Source organism: Miniopterus natalensis, chromosome 15 (assembly GCF_054644295.1).
Source record: "Miniopterus natalensis isolate mMinNat1 chromosome 15, mMinNat1.hap1, whole genome shotgun sequence".
NCBI classification, from domain to species: Eukaryota; Metazoa; Chordata; class Mammalia; order Chiroptera; family Miniopteridae; genus Miniopterus; species Miniopterus natalensis.
The window spans coordinates 39,088,443-39,110,075 of record NC_142095.1 but is presented as its reverse complement, the minus strand read 5'-3'; the positions used below and the strand labels follow the sequence as shown (position 1 = coordinate 39,110,075).

The 21,633-nt window shown below is 42.6% G+C and overlaps 1 protein-coding gene across 1 annotated transcript in view; it reads left to right on the top strand.

Moving 5' to 3' along the window:
* Nucleotides 1-21,633, top strand: part of ERC2 (ELKS/RAB6-interacting/CAST family member 2) — a 612,577-nt gene that overhangs the window by 323,366 nt on the left and 267,578 nt on the right. Inside the window, exons 8-9 of the mRNA XM_087825036.1 lie at nt 13,209-13,346; nt 18,862-19,002. Of these exons, the coding sequence (XP_087681162.1) occupies nt 13,209-13,346; nt 18,862-19,002 (279 nt within the window). The remainder of the gene's footprint in view (nt 1-13,208; nt 13,347-18,861; nt 19,003-21,633) is intronic.

Below are 21,633 nucleotides of genomic sequence, written 5' to 3'. Positions count from 1 at the left end.
AGGCTTTTATCCAGAAGAGTTTAATGATTTTTTTTTTTTTTTTTAGTGATCTTAATGACAGTTTTTTAATTTCTAAAATATACATTATTTAAATGGTCAAAGATTAGTTGATATACTTAAAATTTTATGTTAGTTGCAATTGAATTGCAGTTTATGAATTAAATAGCAACAAAGCAAGCATGAAAGGCAGGTAGTATCTTGCTAACTAAATTTCAAGTTTAGAATAGAGTCAGGGAGTGGAAAATAAATGTATAAATATTAAAAGAAAACACATAAACAAAAATCTGCAGAAGACCAATTGTATCTGAGATTCAGAAACATCTTTATGTGATTTTCATGAGATTTTGAAGTTGTTATAAGATTTTTCTATTTGTCTTATCATTTCTTTTTAAATTCTTTTCTATAGTGTTTTCTGTGTTCTAATAAGCAAACCAATTTTTCTGATGTCAGATACTATTTGAATAAGTAAAGAAGTCTATAATAATGAAAGGTGTATGCATGCTTGAAATTTTTTATTGAATTTATTGGGGTGACATTGGTTCATAAAATTATATTGGTTTCAGGTGTACAGTTCTATAATACATCATCTGTGTATTGTATTGTGTGCTCACCACCCCGAGTCAAGTCTCCTTCCTTCACCATTTACCCCCCCTTACCCTCGCCTACCCCCCCCCCCTTCCCGTCCCCGTCCCTCTGGAAATCACCATCCTGTGGTCTGGGTCTGTAATTTTTGTTTTGTTTTGTTTTTGCTTAATCCCTTCACCTTTTTCACTCAGCCCCCCAACCCCTGCGTGGTTGCAACTTGATACAAAAGCTATGTAATGTATCTGATATCTGAAAGCTATGACTTTCAGATAAAATTAGCGTCATAAAAAATTCTTAATTATTTTCTGTTCAGTGTGTGCAGAAGTGTACATTTGCCGCATATAGGGATTTCCTTGCTTATAAGCTGCCTTTTGGGGAGCTCAAAATATGAAAAATTAGAATGTTTTGCATTTACATATTTGATGGGTTTTCAGTTTTTTTATGTGGAAAATAAAAGTAAAATCATCTTTCTGACCATCGTCACAGTCAGCAGAAGTGGGTTTGTATGATGTCAGGAGTTATTCCTTCTTAGGAGGTTCTAGATCTCTTAACCACCCTGCCATCCTGTCTGTGTGTTTATCCGTAGTTAGCAAACCATGAAGATCTTGTCTGCAGCAATCACTTATTAATGTTTCTGCATCACGAGAACCCTAGGAGCTCCCTTGGATCTCGCCTGTCATGTCATCACTGGACGTTTTCAGGATATTCCATTTTATAACAATTTGGGGATGTTTTAAGTTTGCTGCCTGTTCATTTTATGTCTAAAGGAAAAGTTACACAAAATTCCATACTATTTGGGAACATGCCGTCTTGGTTAGGGCTTGGATCACAATTTAAAATTAGTTTTAAAGGAAAGGAAATCATATAAATGTTCTGGAATTCAGATAAGCGCCACGCTTGGGAAGCAGGCCCTTTTATTTCAGAGTGCTTATCCATGGGGTCAGACTGCTGATGATAAAAGAGCATTCTAGACTTTTAAGTATTGATTATGCACTTTGGGGGCTGTTTTGTTTCCTGCCTTCCCCCGTCCGTTTGAATTCGGGCTTTGGTGTGACTTGCAGGGTGCAGTGGCTCAGATACTCCACAGGGTGTCACGATGTGGTTGTTTGTTCCCTGGAAGACCGTCCTGGTGGAATGTAATTTGAGCCAGGGCTCCTGCAGTATTTCAAAGGGTTATTTCATTTTGGTTACAGTCAAGGAATACTTAGTGAAGGCCTACTGGGTGCCGGCTTCATGACAGGAAATGTAGGGCTTAGTGGTGCCGTGCAAGTCCTGTCTATTTTGCCTTCGGCCTTTGGGTGGAGACCATATTTACCAACGCAGGGTTTGCTCGAGTTTGTTAGAATTTGTTTGCCATGTAGCTTCAGGCCACTCGGGTGTGACTCTCCCATGGAGGAGTTTGGCTTGGAAGCTACTCAACCCGCCGGCTAGACCCCGGTTCTCTTCCCTCCATCACCTGGTGGGAACAGGTCCCCGGGTGTGTGGGTGCAGGGGGGCTCCTGGGTAGCGGGGGGCAGGCCGAAGTGCGGGGCTGGGGTCTCTGACGCTGAACCCTCCCTTCACCACTAGTTGTCGGGGTCACTTTTAAAAAAGTTACTTTGATTCTTTTCATTTTAAGTCAGCATGCGATTTTGAAAACAAAGTAAACAAGCCATTTCTAAGAAGCATTAAGTGGTCCCCAAATACCCTCCACTTGTCCTTGCTCCTCTCTAAATGCTGCAGTTTAATTCAGATTTTCTAGAGCGAACTCAACAGATGATCATAAGAGGACTCCGGAGGGTGGGAAGGAGGAAAGAGGGCTCCCGAGGGCCTCGGGAATTGAGCTCCAGGGTGAGCCTCCTGGGTGTTCTTCGTATCTCCGGGACCCATGATTGGGGCTGGGGAGCTCCGCGGCCCTGAGCTGCCCGCAGAGATGGGCAGAAAAAGGAAAGAAGGGAGAGAAAGGGGAGACAAAGGGGGGAGGAAAGAAGGGAGTCGGGAGACAAAGGGGGGAGGAAAGAAGGGAGTCGGGAGACAAAGGGGGGAGGAAAGAAGGGAGTCAGGAGACAAAGGGGGGAGGAAAGAAGAGATGCCTGCTGAGGACTGGGCAAGGGGAAAGGCCCGCGAGGACTTAGACGTGGCCCAGTCTGCTCAGGACAGAATTGCTGGCAGAGGTCCTTTAGACAACCCATCCCCACAACACCCTCCAGCAGCGAGGGCCCAGGACCCACAGCCGTCAGCAGCAGGGCCAGGGCCAGGGCCACCCGCCCCTCGGCAGCCCCGGGCCCTGGAGTAGCCAGCCTGCTGCGCCCCGCGGCTCTGTCCTCCCCGGGCTCTGTCCTCCCCGGGCTCTGTCCTCCCTGCGGCTCTGTCCTCCCTGGGCTCTGTCCTCCCTGGGCTCTGTCCTCCCCTGGCCCTGTCCTCCCCGGGCTCTGTCCTCCCTGGGCTCTGTCCTCCCTGCGGCTCTGTCCTCCCCGGGCTCTGTCCTCCCCGCAGCTCTGTCCACAGGCCAGGGACCTCAGCCAGGACTCGCACAACGCGCTGCAGCAGGGCGACTGCCTGCCGAAATAGATAGAGATATAAATGAGAAAACAAAAGGAAACAGCCTTCTAACGTACATCCCAAGTGTCCGGGACGTAATTGGAAACACTTGTCATACCATGAACCAGAAAAATCACAATTTGAATGAGAAAAGACAACTAATGCCCATACCAAGAGGAATCAGATATGAGTCTTCTGGCAAAAAAGTTTAAAGCGGTTATTATAAAATTGATTGAACAAGAAATTACAAGTTCCCTTGAAAAAATAGGAAACCTCACTGGAAGAATTCAGTAGTAGGGTGGAAAGGACAGAAGATAGAATCAGTGAACTGAGGACAGATCAATAGAACTTACTCAGCCTGAGCAGCAGAGGGAAAGTAGACTGGAAAATAAACGAGCAGAGTTCAAGGGCCTGTGGGACAATAACAAAATACCTAACGTATCATCAGAGTTCCAGAAGGAGAGGCGCAAGAAGAAAGGGCTGAAAAGTATTTGAAGAGGTAATGGCTGTAAACTTCCCAAATTGGCAAGCGATACAAAGCTGCAGATTCAAAAGGATGAGTGAGTCCCAGCTAGGATAAACCCGAAGAAATCTCTGCCAAGACACATCATAATCAAACCTCTAGAAACAAAAAACGAAAATAAAATCTGAAGGCAACGAGAGAAAAATGCCTCAGCGTTTATAGAAGAATGAACACCAGTTCAGAGAACAGTGGATTGTTCATCTGAAACCATGGCGGCTGGAAAGATCTGGCACATTTTTCAAATGCAGAAAAAAACAACAAAAACAACTGTCAGCCGCAAGTTATCTGGTGAAACTGTCCCTCAGGAATTAAGAGGAAAATAAAGACATTTTCAGACAAAGGGAAACCAAGAGTATTTGTCACAAGGAGGTCTACCCTTAAGGAAGGACTAAAGGAAGTTCTCTAAACAGAAAGGAAATTATAGCAGAAGAAGAATGGGAACTCCAGGAAAGAAAGAAGAGCGGATGGGAAAAGATAGGGGTCACTCTAATAATAGTCTACCCTTATTCTTGGAAGTTTTAAAAATCGTAGTTGGTGACTAAGGCAAAAACCGTAACAGTGTGTGTTGTGGTGCTCAGTGCTTGTAGAGGAAATGCTGGGCACTTGTATTGAAAAAGGGGGAAAGGTAGGAGGACCTTGAAGGGAGTTCCATTTCGATACGCCATGTGGATTGGTAAGACATTTATATCAGCAGGCTGTGACATGTTGCATATGTAAATTGTATCACATACAGCAATTGCTAAGAAAATATGCAAAACTCAATAAATAAGTGACGATGAAATCCTAAAAATATTTTATGTAACCCTCAGGAATTTAAGAGAAATGGAGGAATGAACAACAGAGGAAATGAACAGAAAACAATAAAATAAAATAGCAGAGTTAAGCCTCGACACATCAATGGTCAAAATATACTAAGTAAATTACAAACATTGTCAGAGTGGAGTTTTTTTAAAGCACGTGACACGGCTATATGAGGTCTATACGAAGTTCACTTCAAACACAATGACATAGGTTGAAAGTAAAAGAATAAAAAGACATATCATGTTTACATTAATTTAAAAAAGGAGGAATGGTTATATGAATATCAAATAAGGTAGACTTCATAGCAAAGAAAATTACTAGAGACAATGGGTGACATAATTATATCATAAAGGACGGAATCCACCAGGAAAACATAGCAATCCTAAGTGTGTATGCAGCCAATAAAAGAGCTTCAAAATATATGAAGTAAAAATTGATAGAACGGAAAGGAGAAATAGACAAACAATTATAGTTGAGGACTTCACCACCCCACAATCAACGATTGATATAACTAATTACAGAAAATTAGCAAAAATATAGAAGAACTGAAGTCTTATCAACTAAGAGCTAATTGACCTTCATAGACTGTTGCACCTAACAACTGTAGACTATACATTCTTTCCAAGTGCACATGTAACATTTATTTACCAAGATAGATCATACTATGGGATGTAAAACAAACCTCAACATATTTAAAAGAATTGAATTCATAGAATATGTCCTATGACCATAATGGAATCAAACTAGAAATCAATAATAGAAAGACAAAAGAAACCTACAAATAACCCATGGTTCAAGGAAGCTAAATAAATAATAATCCTTGTTTTAAACATGCAGTCTTAAAGGAAAAATATACATGTAACGGAATGAAAATGAAAATACGATGTATCGAAATTTGTGGGATGCAGCTATAGCAGTGGTGACAGGAAATTTTGTAGCATTAATAGTTTACATTAGGAAAGAGGAAAGATCACAGATGAATAATCAAAGTTCTTACCTAAATAAACCACAAAATGAAGAACAAAATAAATCCAAAGCAAGTATAAGGAAGGAAATAATAAAAATAGAGCAGAAATCAATAAAATTGAAAACAGAAACAATAGAGAAACTCAATAAAATCAAAAGTGGCTTTTTGGGAAAAAAAAATCAGTAAAATTGATAAACCTCCAGCAACACTGACAACGATTAAAAAAAGAAGATACAAGTCACTAATATCAGAAGTTAAATAAGAGATATTATGATTTTGTAGTCATTAAAAAGTAGGAGAATATTATAGACAACTTTATACTCATAAATTTGACAGCTTAGTAGAAATGGGCTAATTTCTCAGAAATCACACTATAAAAATTCAATCAAGTATTCATTTAATACTCATTAAATGAATTGAATTTGTAATTTAAAGGTTTATGAAAAAGAAATACCTAGACCCAGATAGCTTAACTGGAGATTATTACCAAACAGAGAATTAACACTAATTTTACTCAATCTTATACTGAAAAGGGAAGAGGGAATATTTTCCAACTAATTTTTGAGGCCAGGATTACCTCAACACTCAAAACAGAAAGAGAGAGCACAAAAAACCAACAACCCATGAAGCCCCCAAACCCGAAAGTACTGACCACTCTCTCTCAGGAACTGGGATGCAGAAATTCTCAACAAAGTATTTCAAAATCAAGGCAAACATTTTTAAGAAGAATAATATATACTATGATCAAGTGAGATTTACCCCAGGTATGCAAGGATGGTGCAACATTCAAAAATCAATCATTGTAATCCAACATATGAACAGGCTAAAGAAAAAATACATGGTCATATTAACTAACATAGAAAAAGCGTTTCACAAAATTCGACACCTATTCATGATAAAAACTCTTAGCAAGTTAGGAACAGAGGGAAACCACATCAACTTGATAAAGGATATCTGCAAAAAACATGCAGCTAATATCTACCTTTTATCATTAAGACTAAATATGTTCCCCCTATATTTATTTATTTATTTATTTATTTATTTATTTATTTATTTATTATTTTTAAAAATATATCTTTGTTGAGAGAGGAAAGGAGAGGGAGAGAGAGAGATAGAAACATCAATGATGAGAGAGTCACTGATCGAGCCCACAACCCAGGCATGTGCCCTGACCGGGAATCGAACCCTGATCGCCTGGATCCTAGGTTGACGCTCAACCGCTGAGGCATGCCCGGCCGGGCTCCCCCTAAATTTAGGACAAAGGCAAAGATGTCTACTCCATCCCTTTTATGCAGCACAGTACTCCAAAGTTCTCTCCGTTTTTGCAGATGACATGATTGTCTACATTGACAATCCCAAGGTATCATTGAAAAGAAAAAAAAAAACCCAGACACCTCCTACTACTACTAAGTGAGTTCAGTAAAGTCTCAGGACATAAAATCAACCCATGCAAGTTAATTATATTTCTACAGTGAATATGTTGAGGCTAAAATTAAAAATATAATATCATTTATAAGAACGCCAAAGAAAATGAAATGCTTAGACGTGAACTTACCAAAACACGTACAGGATCTTTATTCTGAGATGTACAAAATGTTAATGGAAGAAATCAGAAAAGACTTAAGCAAATCGAGATGTACTGTACTCATGGTTTGGAAGACGCAACATAGTAAACGTGTCAATTCTCCAGAAATTGAATAGGCTTGATGAAATTCCAGTAAAAATTTCACCAAGGGTTTTTATTGACATAGACAAGCTTACTATAATTTTTTTTTTTTTGAAAGGCACAGACCCTAGATTAACTAAAACAATCTTTAAAACCAGGAAAATAAAGTGGGGAGTACCACTCTACTCGTATTAACCTTTACTATATATTTCTACCATAAGCAAGACAGTGTGGTATGGTTGGAAAGACAGAAACAGAGATCAAGAGAACAAAACAGAGACTATGGGAACACATCCGTGCAAACATGTCTAACTGATTATTTTACAAAAGTGCAAAAACATTTCACTGGAGGAAATAAATGGCACTGAGTCGTTTGGACATCCATAGGCAACAAAAATGAATATTGGCCTAAACCTCACACCTTATGCAAATTAACTCAAAAGTAGATCCTGGACTTAAATATCAAACGGAAAACTATACATTTGGTGTAAAAACCATAAGATAACAGCTTCAGAACCTAGGGCTTGATAATGATTTCACAGAATCGACATTGAAAGCATGATGGTCCCTGAAAGGAAAGGATGATACACTGGACTTCCTTTTTTTAAAAAAAAATATATCTTTATTGATTTCAGAGAGAGGAAGGGAGAGAGATAGAAACATCAGTGATGAGAGAGTCATTGATCGGCTGCCTCCTGCACGCTCCCGACTGGGGATCGAGCCCGCAACCCGGGCATGTGCCCCGACCTGGAATTGAACCCCGATCGCCTGGATCCTAGGCCGATGCTTAACTGCTGAGCCACCCCCGGCCGGGCGATACACTGGACTTTCTGCGCTGTGAAGGATCATGTTAGAAGGATGAAAAGACAAGCTGCAGACTGGGAAATAATACAGAAAATAATTGCCAGTCATATATCTGACAAGGAGTTGGTATCTGGAATATATAAAGAACTGTCAAAAGTCAGCAGTAAAAACATCCAATTAAAATGCACAAAAGACGTGAACACATTGACTGAAGAGAATTTACAGATGGCAACTAAGTGTATGAAAAGATGCTCATAATGATTCATCATTAGAGAAGTGCAAGAAAACTACAGTGAGATGTCACGGCATGCCTCTGAGAGTCACTGGAATAAAAAGTGGTGACAACACCAGAAGCTGGCGAGAACGTAGGGAGACCAGCGCATTCACACACGGCGAGTGGGGACGGAAAAGGGGGCAGCTACTCTGGAGAAATCTGGCAGTTTCTCATACAACTAAACTTGCTCAAATCCCACATGGCCTGGCAGTGGCACTCAGGCAGCACTTATCCCAGAGAAATGAAGGCTTAGGTTCATAGAAAACACTTGTATGTGAATGTTCATAGCAGCCTATTTGTAATAGCCCCAAACTGGAAACAACCCAATATCCTTGACTAGGTGAATCCTTCAACAAGCTGGTATGTCCATGTCATGGAATACTACTTAGCCATAGAAAGGAACAAATTATTGGCAAACATAGCAGCTTGGATGGATCTCCAGAGAATCATGCTGAGTGAAAAAAAGCCAGTTACGAAGGTTATACAGTGTATGGCTATCTTTATGCAACGTTTGTGGGATAACAACATTATAGAAATGGAGAGCAGATTCATGCTTGCTAAGGGTTAGGGACAGGAGCAGAGGTAGGAGATGGGTGGGCACAGTTATAAAGGGCAACAGGGATCTCTGTGGTGATGGAGTGTCCTGTAGCTTGACTTTGGTTGTGGTCACTTGAATCTACTCATGGGATACAATTGTGTAGGACCAAATGCAGACACATGGAGATGGATGGTGGTGATGGTTGCACAACATGAAGGTGTTTAATATTACTGACCTGTGCATTTAAAATTGTCAAAATGGTGAATTTTGTTATGTGTATTTCACCATAATTAAAAAAAGGAAAAGAAAGGTATTTCTTTAAAAAAAAAAATCTTTATTGATTTCAGAGAGAGGAAGGGAGAGGGAGAGAGAGAAATAGAGACATCAGTGATGAGAGAGTTGTCATTGATTGTCATTGATTGGCCTCCTGCACGCGCCCCCAACTGGGGATCGAGCCCACAACCCGGGCATGTGCCCTGACCAGGAATCAAATTGCAATCTCCTGGATCCTGGGTCGATATGCTCAACTTCTGAACCACGCCCAGCCGGGCTCTTTTATTCTTTTTAATCCTCGCTTGAGGATATTTTTTTCATTGCTTTTCAGAGAGAGTGGAAAGAAGAGACAGAGAGAGAGAGAGAGAGAAACATCGATATGAGAGAGATACATCGATTGGTTGCCTCCTGCACGTGCCCCAACTGGGGCCAGAGATCAAGCCTGCAACTGAGTGAGGTACTTGCCCTTGGCGGGAATCAAACCTGGGGCCCTCTGTCAAACCTGGGGCCCTTCATCATACCTGGGGCCCTTCATCAAACCTGAGACCCTTCATCAAACCTGGAACCCTTCAGTCCGCGGGCTGATGCTCTAACCACTGAGCCAAACCAGCCAGGATAAGAAAGGTATTTCTGAAGCATTGAGAAATTAGCAGGTCTATAAATTTGTGCTTATCAAGCAACCTCTTTCTTTTTTAAAATTTCCAACCCGTCGTGTAACAATATGTGGTCCTACTGTGTATGATGGATCACTGTGTGGTTCTGGCCTTGTCTATTTACTGCTCAAGGTGAGAAGTCCATCAGTCATGTTCTTGAATGTTGCAGTGATGCACAGACACTCTCCATGCCTGTAGTTTTCTTATCACAGACGGGTAACAAGGAGTTGCATGAACCACATTTGGACAAGTGTCTGAATCAAAGCTTCGATGTATAGCCCTGTAAGAACTTCACACAAAGGTAGCTTAGAATAAGTGTGGCAGGGCGGTGTCGTTTGTGGCTTCAGGAGCTAACACCAGGACCCTTCATTGGTGTTGTGGGTGCGTATCCTTTATTGGCTGCCCGTAATCTGATTTTCTGCTGAGCTCCTGGAGGAGCTCTCATGCTGCAAGGGGAAAGTGTCAGCACTTGGCCTCTCAGGTTCCTTTGCAGGTGGGCTGGGTGCCTTACCTCCATTCTACTCTCACATCCATCTGCCCCAGAGACCTTGGGATGCTGGGAGTGTGAGGGACTCTCTCTGCTGCAGCGACGGCAAGGTCAAGGCTAGGGGGCCGCATGACTGCAGGGCTCCTGGTGGGGCCCAGCGGTCAGTTACAGCTGGGTTTGTGCTCAGTTTCCAGTATCCAGCAGCCAGGGCAACATTGTCTGCACTACCATTTGCATCAAAACTTTGGGCATCTTTCCGGGCTATTTTTCCCTCACCCTGGTTCCCCAGCCTTCTGCTTGTTATGTTCAAGGAAAACAAGTTGGCAGATGTAGAAAAGTTTAAGGAAGAAAAGTAAAATCACTAGTCACACCATTGCCAAGAAATAATGTTTTAGTGGGTTTCTTTTATAAATATTTTTGTTCTATGTAAATACATTTTTTAACAAACATTATTTTACATTCTTTTTTTCCCCCCTTCACATTCTACTATTTCCGTTTAGTGGCAATTGTATGCAAACATGATTTTAAATATTTGCATAATGGGTTAAATGTACCAACGATCTGTAATTGTTAGCGACTTGGACAATTTAGTCTTAAGTAGGCATTTGTTTATTTATAGAATTATTTATTATTTACTTATGTACATAATATTATTTTTATATACAAATATAAACTAAAAATGACCCATAATCTCACCATGTAATCCGGGTTGGCATTAAATTATTAATAAAATCCACATGGTTAGAAAATTGAAGCCGAAAAACTACAGAAATTTACAAAAATGAAAAACAGAAGCTCCTTTCTACCTTCTGCACCTTAGATCTTTTCCCCCAAAGTTAAGCACTGTAAAAATTTCTTGTGTTTTTCCCCAGAAAATGTTTTAATTTCAGTAGCTACATAACTGTGCACACTTACAGATTTATTTTTTATTTACACGAGAGACACTATTTCCCACGCTGTCCTGCACCTTGTGTTTCTCTATTAAGAATCTTTCTTGGACAACTTTGGGCAGCATTTCTTAAAACGGTGCATCCCTTGCTCTGTAAATGTGTCTCCAATTCCGGATCTGTTACTCAGTCCTGCCTGCGATATCATCGCTCCTCTGCTGGGTTCTTAGATGTGAGATAATAGATATGTCACTTGCATGTCCCTGGGTCTCACCAGCCCACATTTTTTTCAGTTCTTAGCTCCTACCTACATACTTATAGGACCTCTAACCCTCAACCTCCTTGGTCTTCCTGGTAATTTGGGGGAGGCCCCAGAGTTCTCACACAGGCTCACAGCCAGACTTCTTTAGCCTCTATTTCCAGAGCCGAAGTCCCTTGAAATCTGTGCCTACCACTGCTCCAGGACAGATACCTGAGAGAAGGTCCCCTCTTCCCTGCCCAGGTCACCGTCTTCCAGGTTGGACGAGGTGTGTCTAATCGGTTTGCTTGGAACCAGGATGGATTTGCAGACAGATGCGCATGCAAATGTGTCTGTGGGTGTGGGTGTACTCGCAACAATAACATGCCCTGTGTGAAGTCAGTCCTCTTGGTTGTTGGCTTCTTCTATACAACAACCATCATTTTGATGCGTAACCGTCCATATTCTTGCTCCCTCATATATTTGCTTACGGTGCTGTGTAATTTCGAATAACTATGAACACTTGTCTGGAGCGGGGGAAGCCTTTGCTTTGGCTGCAGATGCTTGTGTTTTTCCCGTTTTCCACCGAGGGACTGGATTCTCACGGTGCTGGCTGGAGAGGAACTCACTGCATTTGGATGCGGGAGAAGGTCAATTATTTGATCTGTAACCTGAGTTCCAAGGCAGAATGTGTGCCTCAAGGCAGGAAACAGGTCTTATCAAAAAGATACACTGGGGGGGAAAAAGGGAAGGGAAGAAAGAGGCAGAAAGGAAGGAAGGAGGGAAGGAAGGAAGGAAGGAAGGAAGGAAGGAAGGAAGGAAGGAAGGAAGGAAGGAAGGAAGGAAGGAAGGAAGGAGACAAAGTTCATCTCTGCTCTCCCACGGCCTCTGGAAAAATTCGCCAAGTCTCACCCTGCAGCCTGAGGGTCAGCAGCGTCACTGTCTATTCAGAACTCTTCATGCTGCTACTGCTGCCACCTTGGCGGTCACCCTCTCCTCCTCATTATCGCTGCGACTCCTGTCATTATTTGTAGTGCCACCCCAGATTCATGCTAAATGAATCGAGTAATCCAAAAATTTGTTTGAGTCACACATTGTGAAACATGCCTCTGGAATGATTTCCTGAGAAAGCCTGGGTGCAGAATACAAATATTTTGAATGGACTTATCTTAGAGTTGTACTGCTATTTTTCCCTGTCATTTTAAAACCCTTAATACGAATAAATTGTTTGTACAGTGGAGCTTTTTTTTTAATCCTTAGATAAGAAATACGGGGTTTGAAAGCCGAGAATAAAAACATGAATGATAGTGCGCAGTGCCCGCTGGAAGGTCCTGGCTGCTGCTCCCGGGCAGGCGTTATAATCGGCTACTCGGCGTGTTTATTTCAGGCCGCAGATAGGGGATGAAAGTGCCTGGTGGGTTGCCAGCGCATGACTTACTTGCCAAATGGAGTGTTTAGTACTTGTTACATTTGATTTATATCACAAGTTCTTCCCATTAACAGTCTACTGGTGATAACCTACTTGGCTTTTCATGTGGTTACTTTGAAACAGCCACTTGACAACATTTGGCGTCTCGCAAAGTTGCACACTGAGCACAGGAGCGAGTGAGTGACGACACGGGCTCTGCTGTGGCCCGAGGGCGCTCCGTGCGCCCCGAGAGACTACATCCTGGGTGCGTGGCCCCGACTCACTGCGCCACGGGAGGTCTGTGGACCTGGGACTTGCAGGGCTGGTGAAAGGGACAGAAACAGAAGGAAATGGCAGTGCTTACATGTCGAAGGGCTTGATGCATGTGGAGGTAGATGCTCTGCTCACCTGTAGTACCGTTTACAGGCAGGTTTGAATTGTGTGGCAGCATGTAACCTCCTAACGCTGACAGCTTCCGTAACCTCAAATCTATTTTTTTTTTTTTTTAACAAGTTCACTTCAGGGATCTTGGCCCTAGGATATGTGATAACATGTGCATTAAATCTGGTGATCTTTACTTTCAGATCGAAAACTTGCAAGAGCAACTTAGGGATAAAGACAAGCAACTGACCAACCTGAAGGACAGAGTGAAGTCCCTGCAGACAGACTCCAGTAACACAGACACTGCCCTGGCGACGCTCGAGGAGGCTTTGTCGGAGAAGGTGAGCGTGGACTGAAGAGCGGGCGCCAGGGTGTAGGGAACCGTGGCTGGGAGGAGATGCTCCCGATGCACTTAAAGGGGCCTGCTTTCCTCCAGGCACTCACACCGCCCTCGGTGCCCGCGGGCTGCCCACCCCCGCGCGAGCCCTCTTCAGCAGCCTTGGCACACCGACGCCCAGGGTGTCGTTTGGAAATGCAAACCCGAGCACCTCACCCTTGGCCCTGCTTAAAAACCTTCGCTCGCTCATCACTGTTCTTAGGGCGATAAAAAGGAAAACCCTTAACCCGGCCCATAGGGTCCATCCCTTCATCTGAGCTGGCTCTTATCTGACCAGCCACCTCTCTGCTCGTCTTACTCCACTTTCTCTACCACCCTCCTCCCCTTCCCTCCTCCCTCTAATTCTTGCCCACTCCCTCCCCTCCTTCCTTCTGTCTTCCTTCTCGCCTTCCTTTCTAGCCTCCCCCCATCTCTCCTCCCTTGTTCTCTGTGTGCTAGCTACATTGGCCTTCTAGATGCTCAAGTGTACCGTGCTCCATCCTGCCTCAGGCCCTTTGCACATGCTATTCCTGAACCTAGGGTGTTCTTTGCTCTCTGCAGACTTAATTCCTCCTCTTCTGAGAGCTCAGTTTCCTGAGAAGCTCTCTTGCCCAGTAGTTAAGAATGTGGACATTGGAGTCACACTGCCTGGCTTCAGATCCCAGGCGGGACATTCACTACCTCGGACAAGTTACTTTACCTTTTACTGACTCAGTTTCTTCCTCAGTTCTTGTTTAGAAAAATAGGTATAAATAAATTATAGCTGTTGCTATTATTGTTATTATTTTACTGGTCATCTTCTCAGGGAAGCCTCTTAGGTAAAATCCTTCATTACATTCCCATGAATGTGTGAACTTCCCAGAGCTCACGTCGCAATCTTAAATGTGCTTTTGTCTGTTTTTATGTAATGAGTTGGTCATCTCTGCTAGACTCCAAACCCAAGAAGTATACCCATATTTGTGTGTGTGTTTTTAAATTAAAAAAAAAAAGGAGCTAAATAATATAGGAGATAAAAAAAGAGTCATATTCTATGGTTAGATAGTCTTCATGTTCCTATTAAAAGTTATAAGATTATAACTTTAGGATTAAATGATAAGATAAACAATTTTAGTTGAAGATTTATAAGAAGAGTAAATAGAATGATTTTTCAGTGAAAGATATCCTTCTGGTTTTAGTTTTCAAGATTCTACTACCAATGCTCTCTGCAGTGATTTTGTTTGTAAAATCTGAATGAGGGAATGTTGGTTCAAAACTATTAGTAATTATGTATCCTTTTTGCAATTTTTGAGTGATAGGATATCAGCCTATTTGTTTTCTTTCTCCAAGTTTACAGAAGTGAACCTACACCCTCTGATTTTCCATATCGTGCATTCTTGGCAGGATCTTATCCTGTTTTCCCCCGGCCCTATTACGGTTTGATTTATGCTAGTTTAAATCCCAAAGAATTCCCAAATCTGAAACTACTCCCTTCCTCCAGCACTTCCTCTGAGGCCGAGGGGGTAACTGGGAAGGAAGCTGAGGTCTGTGGAGGCTGGCCCCTCAAGCTGCCTCCACTACTTGATAATAGCATTAAGTGGGCCGGCTTCCTCGGTCGGCATCTCTCAGTACCTTGTGTTCAAAATGCATGTTTCAACGAGCTGATCTCTGAGTTCCACTCTTCTTTGGAACTGCCTTGACCGTAATTGTTCAGTCTGCGGATCCTCAGGCTCAGGCCCATGAACTCTGAATTGGACCATAGATGAGCTGAGAGCTCAGGTGCCTCAAAGGGCCCGGCAGGGAGCAAGCGGGAGGGAAGTGGGTTTGCTGTGATGCATCAGAGACTGTTGGCGACCTTGGCGAGCTGGAGAGTCCTTGACCTGTCTCAAAACATTCAAGTTCAGATTTTTAAAAATTATGATGCTCAAGCCAAACAAAATAGCTCTGCGGGCCAGCTTTGACCTGTGAGCTGCTCGCTTGCCAACCCTATTTGCATCTACTTTTTTGCCTTTCACAGTAATGAAGAGTGAAAGCAAACAGAGCAATTTATTTAGAGGAAGTTTGCAAATGGTGCCATAACCACAATGCTAGAGTATCTGAAGAGCACAGGCAAAAACACTGGGTAGGAAAAGGCAAGGTCTTCTATCATGGGACAAAGAATACTAGATTTAAGTATTTATTCCAATGGGTATCAAACTTCTGTGTGCATCCAGATAATCTTATCCTTTATGGAGGTTCTTAAAATATAGTTTCCTGGGTTCCATTTCCTGGTGATTCTGGCTCAGTTGCCATGCTGTGGGGCCCGGGAACCTGTGGTTTTTAACAAGCATGCCCAGTGATTCTGATGCATGTGGTCAGGAGACCACACTTTGAGAAACACAAAATCTATGCTTTTTCATCTTAAAGATTGGCAGAGGGCTCAGTGAGGTAAAATGACTTGCCCAGAAATAAAGATTTTGGACATGTGCAACACCATTTGCCCTTTCTGAGCCCTGGGCAGATCATTAATCGGCTGTGGCACAAGCTACCTTCTCACCTAGCACTCTGGGAGGTCCCTTAGGCTCTAAGTGGGCCCTTGGTTGGGACTTTGTGGCCGGGTCTTTGTTCCCTACCCCGTGTTATGCTAAGGCTGCCCAGCTCACAGGTGATGGAATAGGACTGACTCTCAAACCTTCTGATCTTTGTGCTTTTGACATCACCGTGTCCTTAATGGCCTTTCCCTCACGAGTTCTAATTTTATCCACATAGAACTGAGTAGATCCTCTGGAACAAGACATGGTGCAGAAAAGAAAATGATTGATTGAAAATTATGGAGTTATAAGACCATTGAACTGTTTGCTGCCTTTTGGCTAGTGACTAGAACCTGTTAGGCATACTCACCATTTCACTTGGATCATCATATCCCAGGGAGTGTGTGATTCCTTTTAACTTCCAGGAACTTACTCAAATATTCAGAGTGTGCAAAAAATAATGCCACTTAACAAGTTAAGATTGAGTATGACTTAGTCCTAGGATTGACACACAGAAGCCCAGCAGACAGAACCCCTGGTGTTTATAGAGCTGGTCTCCCAAGCCTTGCTGTAGCCACATGGCAGATAAGCAGTGGAGAAAGCCAGATAGCGGAGCCGGAGGCCACTGTAGTTCAGTTCCACCCAGTGATAAAGCACAAATAGATTAGACCGCGCAGAGCCAGATGAGTGCACAAGGAACACTTGCCAATGCAAATAAGACTAAAACAAGAACACATTGTTGGAATTTCTACAAGTTAGCTGTTAATCAAGTAGATCATGGCATATTAGGGCTTTTTAACACATGTTTTTGACATCTGGCCCTGTGCGGCTGACAGTTAAATTAGTTTTGTGATTGACGGAGAAATATTTTGGAGGATTGAATCATCAATAACACTTAAAAACGTTATACTGCTTGCTGATTTTTTTTGTCATCAATGCCCAGTCAATAGTACAAGTGCTTAGGGCAAATCAACCTACTCTCCAAACGCCTCGGACACCTTCCGGATGTTAACACACATACTTAGTTTTATTTCCCTTCCTTTGAAGACAAGATGATCCCTAACTTGATTTCTTATTTCTTCCGTCAGCCTTTTTAATTGCCTGTTGTATGCCAGACAGTTTGCCCAGCCCTTTGGATCTGAGCGCTGCCCTTTGAAAGGCTGGCCTGGGAGGATGGGCATGCAGCCAGCCACGTGAAGGATGCTGAGTGGGAATAAATGCCACATGATCGGGCCAGAGTGATTCTCGGGAAGGTTTCCAAATAGTGAGGTGACACAGTCAGTTTGGGGCTTTAAAAATGTCACTCCAACAGCCATGCGGTGGAAGTGATGAGATGGAGAGGGCCTGGTGGCCAGGTGACCAGCTCTGAGGCTTTTGTGGTAAGTGTAGGCTAAAGGCAGTGAGGGCTCGGTTGCTGAAGTCGTTATAAGCCCTTGAGAGACTTACCATGCTCTGAGGCCATTTCCTTCTTCTGTAGATCACATAATCATCCCCTCACCAGTGTCACAGACAGAGTAAAATAGCCCTGAAACCGGAATTGAGAAGAAAGGAATACAGGCGATTAATGACTCATTTGTTCTATTTCCACCCCCACTGTTGTAACAATATACTTCATTTTAAAGTATTTTTAAATAATTGCAAAACAATAATGGTACTTTTTTCCCCCTTGAAAGCATTAGATACATAAATTATTGTCATTGAGGTAGAACCGTTGCTTCCCTGGGGGATCTTAAATCACAGACTAAGTGTTCCAACCAACTTCCCTCTGCATTAAACACTATTTTACAGTTGTCTTATGTATCAGGAATTGTCTTGTACTATGTTCTTATTAGAACAGAAAAGATAACATCAGGATATTTAAGCGTCATTGCTGCACTAATATGTTTTAACGATGCTATTGAAAAGGAAGTTCAGATATGTGTTGGGTAATTTGAAACAAATTTTAGAAATCTAACTCAGACTTGTCCCAAGTGGAATTTTCCTTAAAAGAAAAAGAAAGCTCTTATTTTGATATCACTTAAGGTTGCACAGTTTGGGAAATGTTTCTACCAGAGTAGTATTTTTATTTCAGTATGAAAGTCATGGGCAGACAGGTCTTCCGATCTCGTTGAGTGGCTCCAGGCGTATGGTGATGTCAGTGTGGTCTCATGGGTTCGGCTAAGACTAAGAGAGCACTGGGTGACAGCCTGGGCCTTCTGGTTGTGAGCTGGGTTGCCTTGGATGAGTCGGCTGGCCTTTCTGGGCCTGGGTTTCCTCACCTCCCCCGGGCCCAGTGGCGGTGGTTCAGACCTCACTGGCTGGATGAGGGCTGGGGCCCGTCCCAGTGCCACACACAGTAAGTTCTCGGCAAAGGGAAGCTGTGATGGGAACTTGGTTCAAGCTTGAGCAGTGTCAGAGTCTCTGCGGATTGCCAGTAAGTCACTGAAAAAACCTGGAAGTAAATAAACGTCTCCAGACTCATTGGAAAATCACTTACACAATTAGCTTGTTCTTTGTTTCAAGTTCTCACTGTGAGCCAGTCCTAAGTCCTGCCCCACTTCCACCCACTTTCTCGTCAGAGAAGAATTCTTCAGAAACCAAGGAAAGCTCTTTGACGTGAGGTGGGAAAGCCGAGCAAAGAGGGCTGAGCCTCAAGGGTGCTTCTGCTTCCTTTGCCGCCTCGACAAGGCCTCGGCAGGTCCAGAGTCTTGGCGCCCGAGTTTCCCTCTCCTGGAATTGCTCTTGAAGTTTTCTAAGCACCACCGCGAACCAAAAACAGCCTCCGAGCTTGACCGCGAATATCCCTTGAGACACTATGACGCTAACTTTTATTGACAAGCTAAAAGCCGTATCGATCATCTGTTACGTCTCTCTTCACAAACCAATTTTTCATCCTGTGTATTGATTCTGTAGAGGATTTCTTACATGTACTGTCTCCTTTCTTTCTGTAGCATGCCTTGGCATATATATCGATGGGTTCTCACCTCTTCTTTTTTTTTGACAATTGCCTCGCAGGAAAGAATAATTGAGCGTTTGAAAGAACAGCGGGAGAGAGATGATCGGGAAAGACTAGAAGAAATAGAATCTTTCCGAAAAGAGAACAAAGACCTGAAAGAGAAGGTCAATGCTTTACAAGCTGAGCTGACTGAAAAAGAGGTGAGTCTGGAGAAACAAACGAACCCATATTCATGGCAGCCCCAAGAGACCAGAGTCTTAGTTGGAGGGCCTGTGTGAAGGCCTGGGGAACATAGTTACCCTTCTTTTGCTAAGGTGTCTGAATTCAAAGGAAAATATTTACCGTAACCCTCTTCCTCGGTGATGCTCAACGCAGATCTTCTCTGCTAACTGCATATGATGTCACTCCCTGAAACTCTTCTCGATGTCTTATCACATTTGACTGGCCTAGAGGATTCTATCTTTTCTCAATGTCCCATGATTTTTGGTTTGAGATAACAACAAAAGCATTAATAGTAATAATAACAGCTCCACTTTATTGAAGTCCTTTTATGTGCTTGTCTCTGGGTTGGGTGATTTACGTTCATCTTTGATTCTCAGCTGGATCACTCAATACCCCAGGTTAAGAGATGTGGTGCTGGGCTGGACACAAAGGCATAGGTTCAACGTGAATGCTCTTCTAGGACATCATTTTCAGATTATGGTTAATAATTTAAAACGATATTTTCATGTTAGAGCAAACATGGAAACAGAAAACAGATCTCACCTACATTTTTATATTAAAACAATATACTTTTAAGGAAATTTCTTCTTGGGGGTTATGGAGAGAATGCCTTGGGCTATAGCCCTATACTCTGAGGGACACCTATAACCCTTTAGTCACTTAGGACGCTTTGGTGAGGAGGTTTGAAAAGCAGCAATGCACATTATTTTATTCAATCTCCAAAACTCTGAGATATGTGCCATTGTCTACAACTGGTCCCTTCACCCTTATCTTTTTCGGCAGGAAATGCCTATCTCCTTTAGGGCTGTCCCAGATTCTTGCACTCTGCTGGGCTGTGTCACTGTTGAGCCATCCATTTCCCAGCTGCAAAGTGTTACCTCAACCAATGGGCTTTGATAATTCTATATGCATTAAAGTACAGTCTAAATTAGGAATTTAAGATGGGAAGAATAAATGGACGAGTAATAGAAGTTTTGAGGAAACTCAGAAGCAAAATTTATACTCCCTAAAATTAGAATTTAAGTGTTTAGAGAACAGATTACTGTTTCAATATGAAAATAAAGAATGTAAGTCTTCTTCCTACTGTTTCCCTGATAATCCAACTCGGGGATCTGCAATTACTGTAGTTGACATGTGACAGAGGCACAGAGCTTTGACCCATTTGTAGCATTCTTCGCTGATAACAAGTGTTCTTCATGGGTTTACACCTTGAAGCACACACACATGCACGCACAACCCTCATTGAAAGGAGATCTTGATGACATGGCAGAGCATGAGTGCTAAATGAAAATAATTTTGTAAACAATGCCCACACTGTACGGATTTCAGACAGGCATTTCAGCAAACATTTATTGTTCCTGTATAATAATATGCCTGCCACCGGGCCGGGTGTGCCAGTCAAGCTTGCACCAGAGAAACAGAACTGTATTAAGAAATATAACCATATTAAGAAATTTATTGCAGGGAATTGGCTTACATAGTTAAGGGGCTGGCTAGGCAAGTCCAGAAGTCACAGGGCGGGCCATTGGGAAAGGCAGGCTGGGGACTGCAGATGGTGGCTCACGCTGCAGGCCACAGGTGGAATTCCTTCTTTCGCAGGGAAACCTCAGTTCTGCTCATAGGCCTGAGATCCACTGATAGGATCAGACCCACCCAGATGATGGAGAATATCCTTTACTTAAAGTCAACTGACTGTAGATGTTAGTCATATCCACAAAAGCCCTTCACAGCAACACCCAGATTGGTGTCTGATTGAATAACTGAGGACAACCGTCTAGGCAAGTTGACACGCAAAGCTAACACGGCCAGCAGTTTAAAAGTTATCAGGGAAACAACATATAATTGTTGTCAGCGGGGAGCGTATAATTTAGATGGGGTGATAATAATCTGCACCATGAGGGTTATTTGGAGCTGGGCTGTTTGCCAGGGGATGGTGCTGTAGTATCTTCATCAACAGGGTTATTTCAGTGCCCGGGAAGCAGCCCAGAAGTACAGTGTTGGGCAACGCCATTAATGAGAGGGCGCCGTGTGCTTAATGTCTTCCTATGCGCTGCAAATGGATGTGTAGGAAATGCACAGTGTCTGATTTGGGGTGAAACCTGAGCATTTTAGTCACCTAGTGAGATGTTGCTCATGATTTCATGTTTAGCGATGGACATTGCGCTCCTAGCTAGCAACATTATGTTCTGTGATATAGGCAAATATTTTTTTCTTCAGTTTTTAGAATTCAGACTGTACAGGGCAGCCCTTGGTTTCCGGGTGAATGAGGAATGATGAATGGAACGATTTAGGTGACCCCGCGTCTGACTTGGGGAGATTCATTATATCTGCTAAATCTGGATTTACAAAGGACTGGAACAGAACGTCTACTCTAAAATTTTAAATCATTTTATCTTCGATTATACAGAAGATGTTTGAAAAACCATGGGCCATTTTTCTGCTAAAGAAATGGAACGTTATCAAAGCTTAATAGGGTGTTTCTTTTATACTTGATTTTCCCTGAGAAAGAGGGTGGGAAAGCATTAAAGTCAGTATTTTCCTTCATATTTGTCTTAGCGTCTGCACGACCTGAGAGCAATAAATGTAAATGGAGGTTCAGGGTGTCTGTT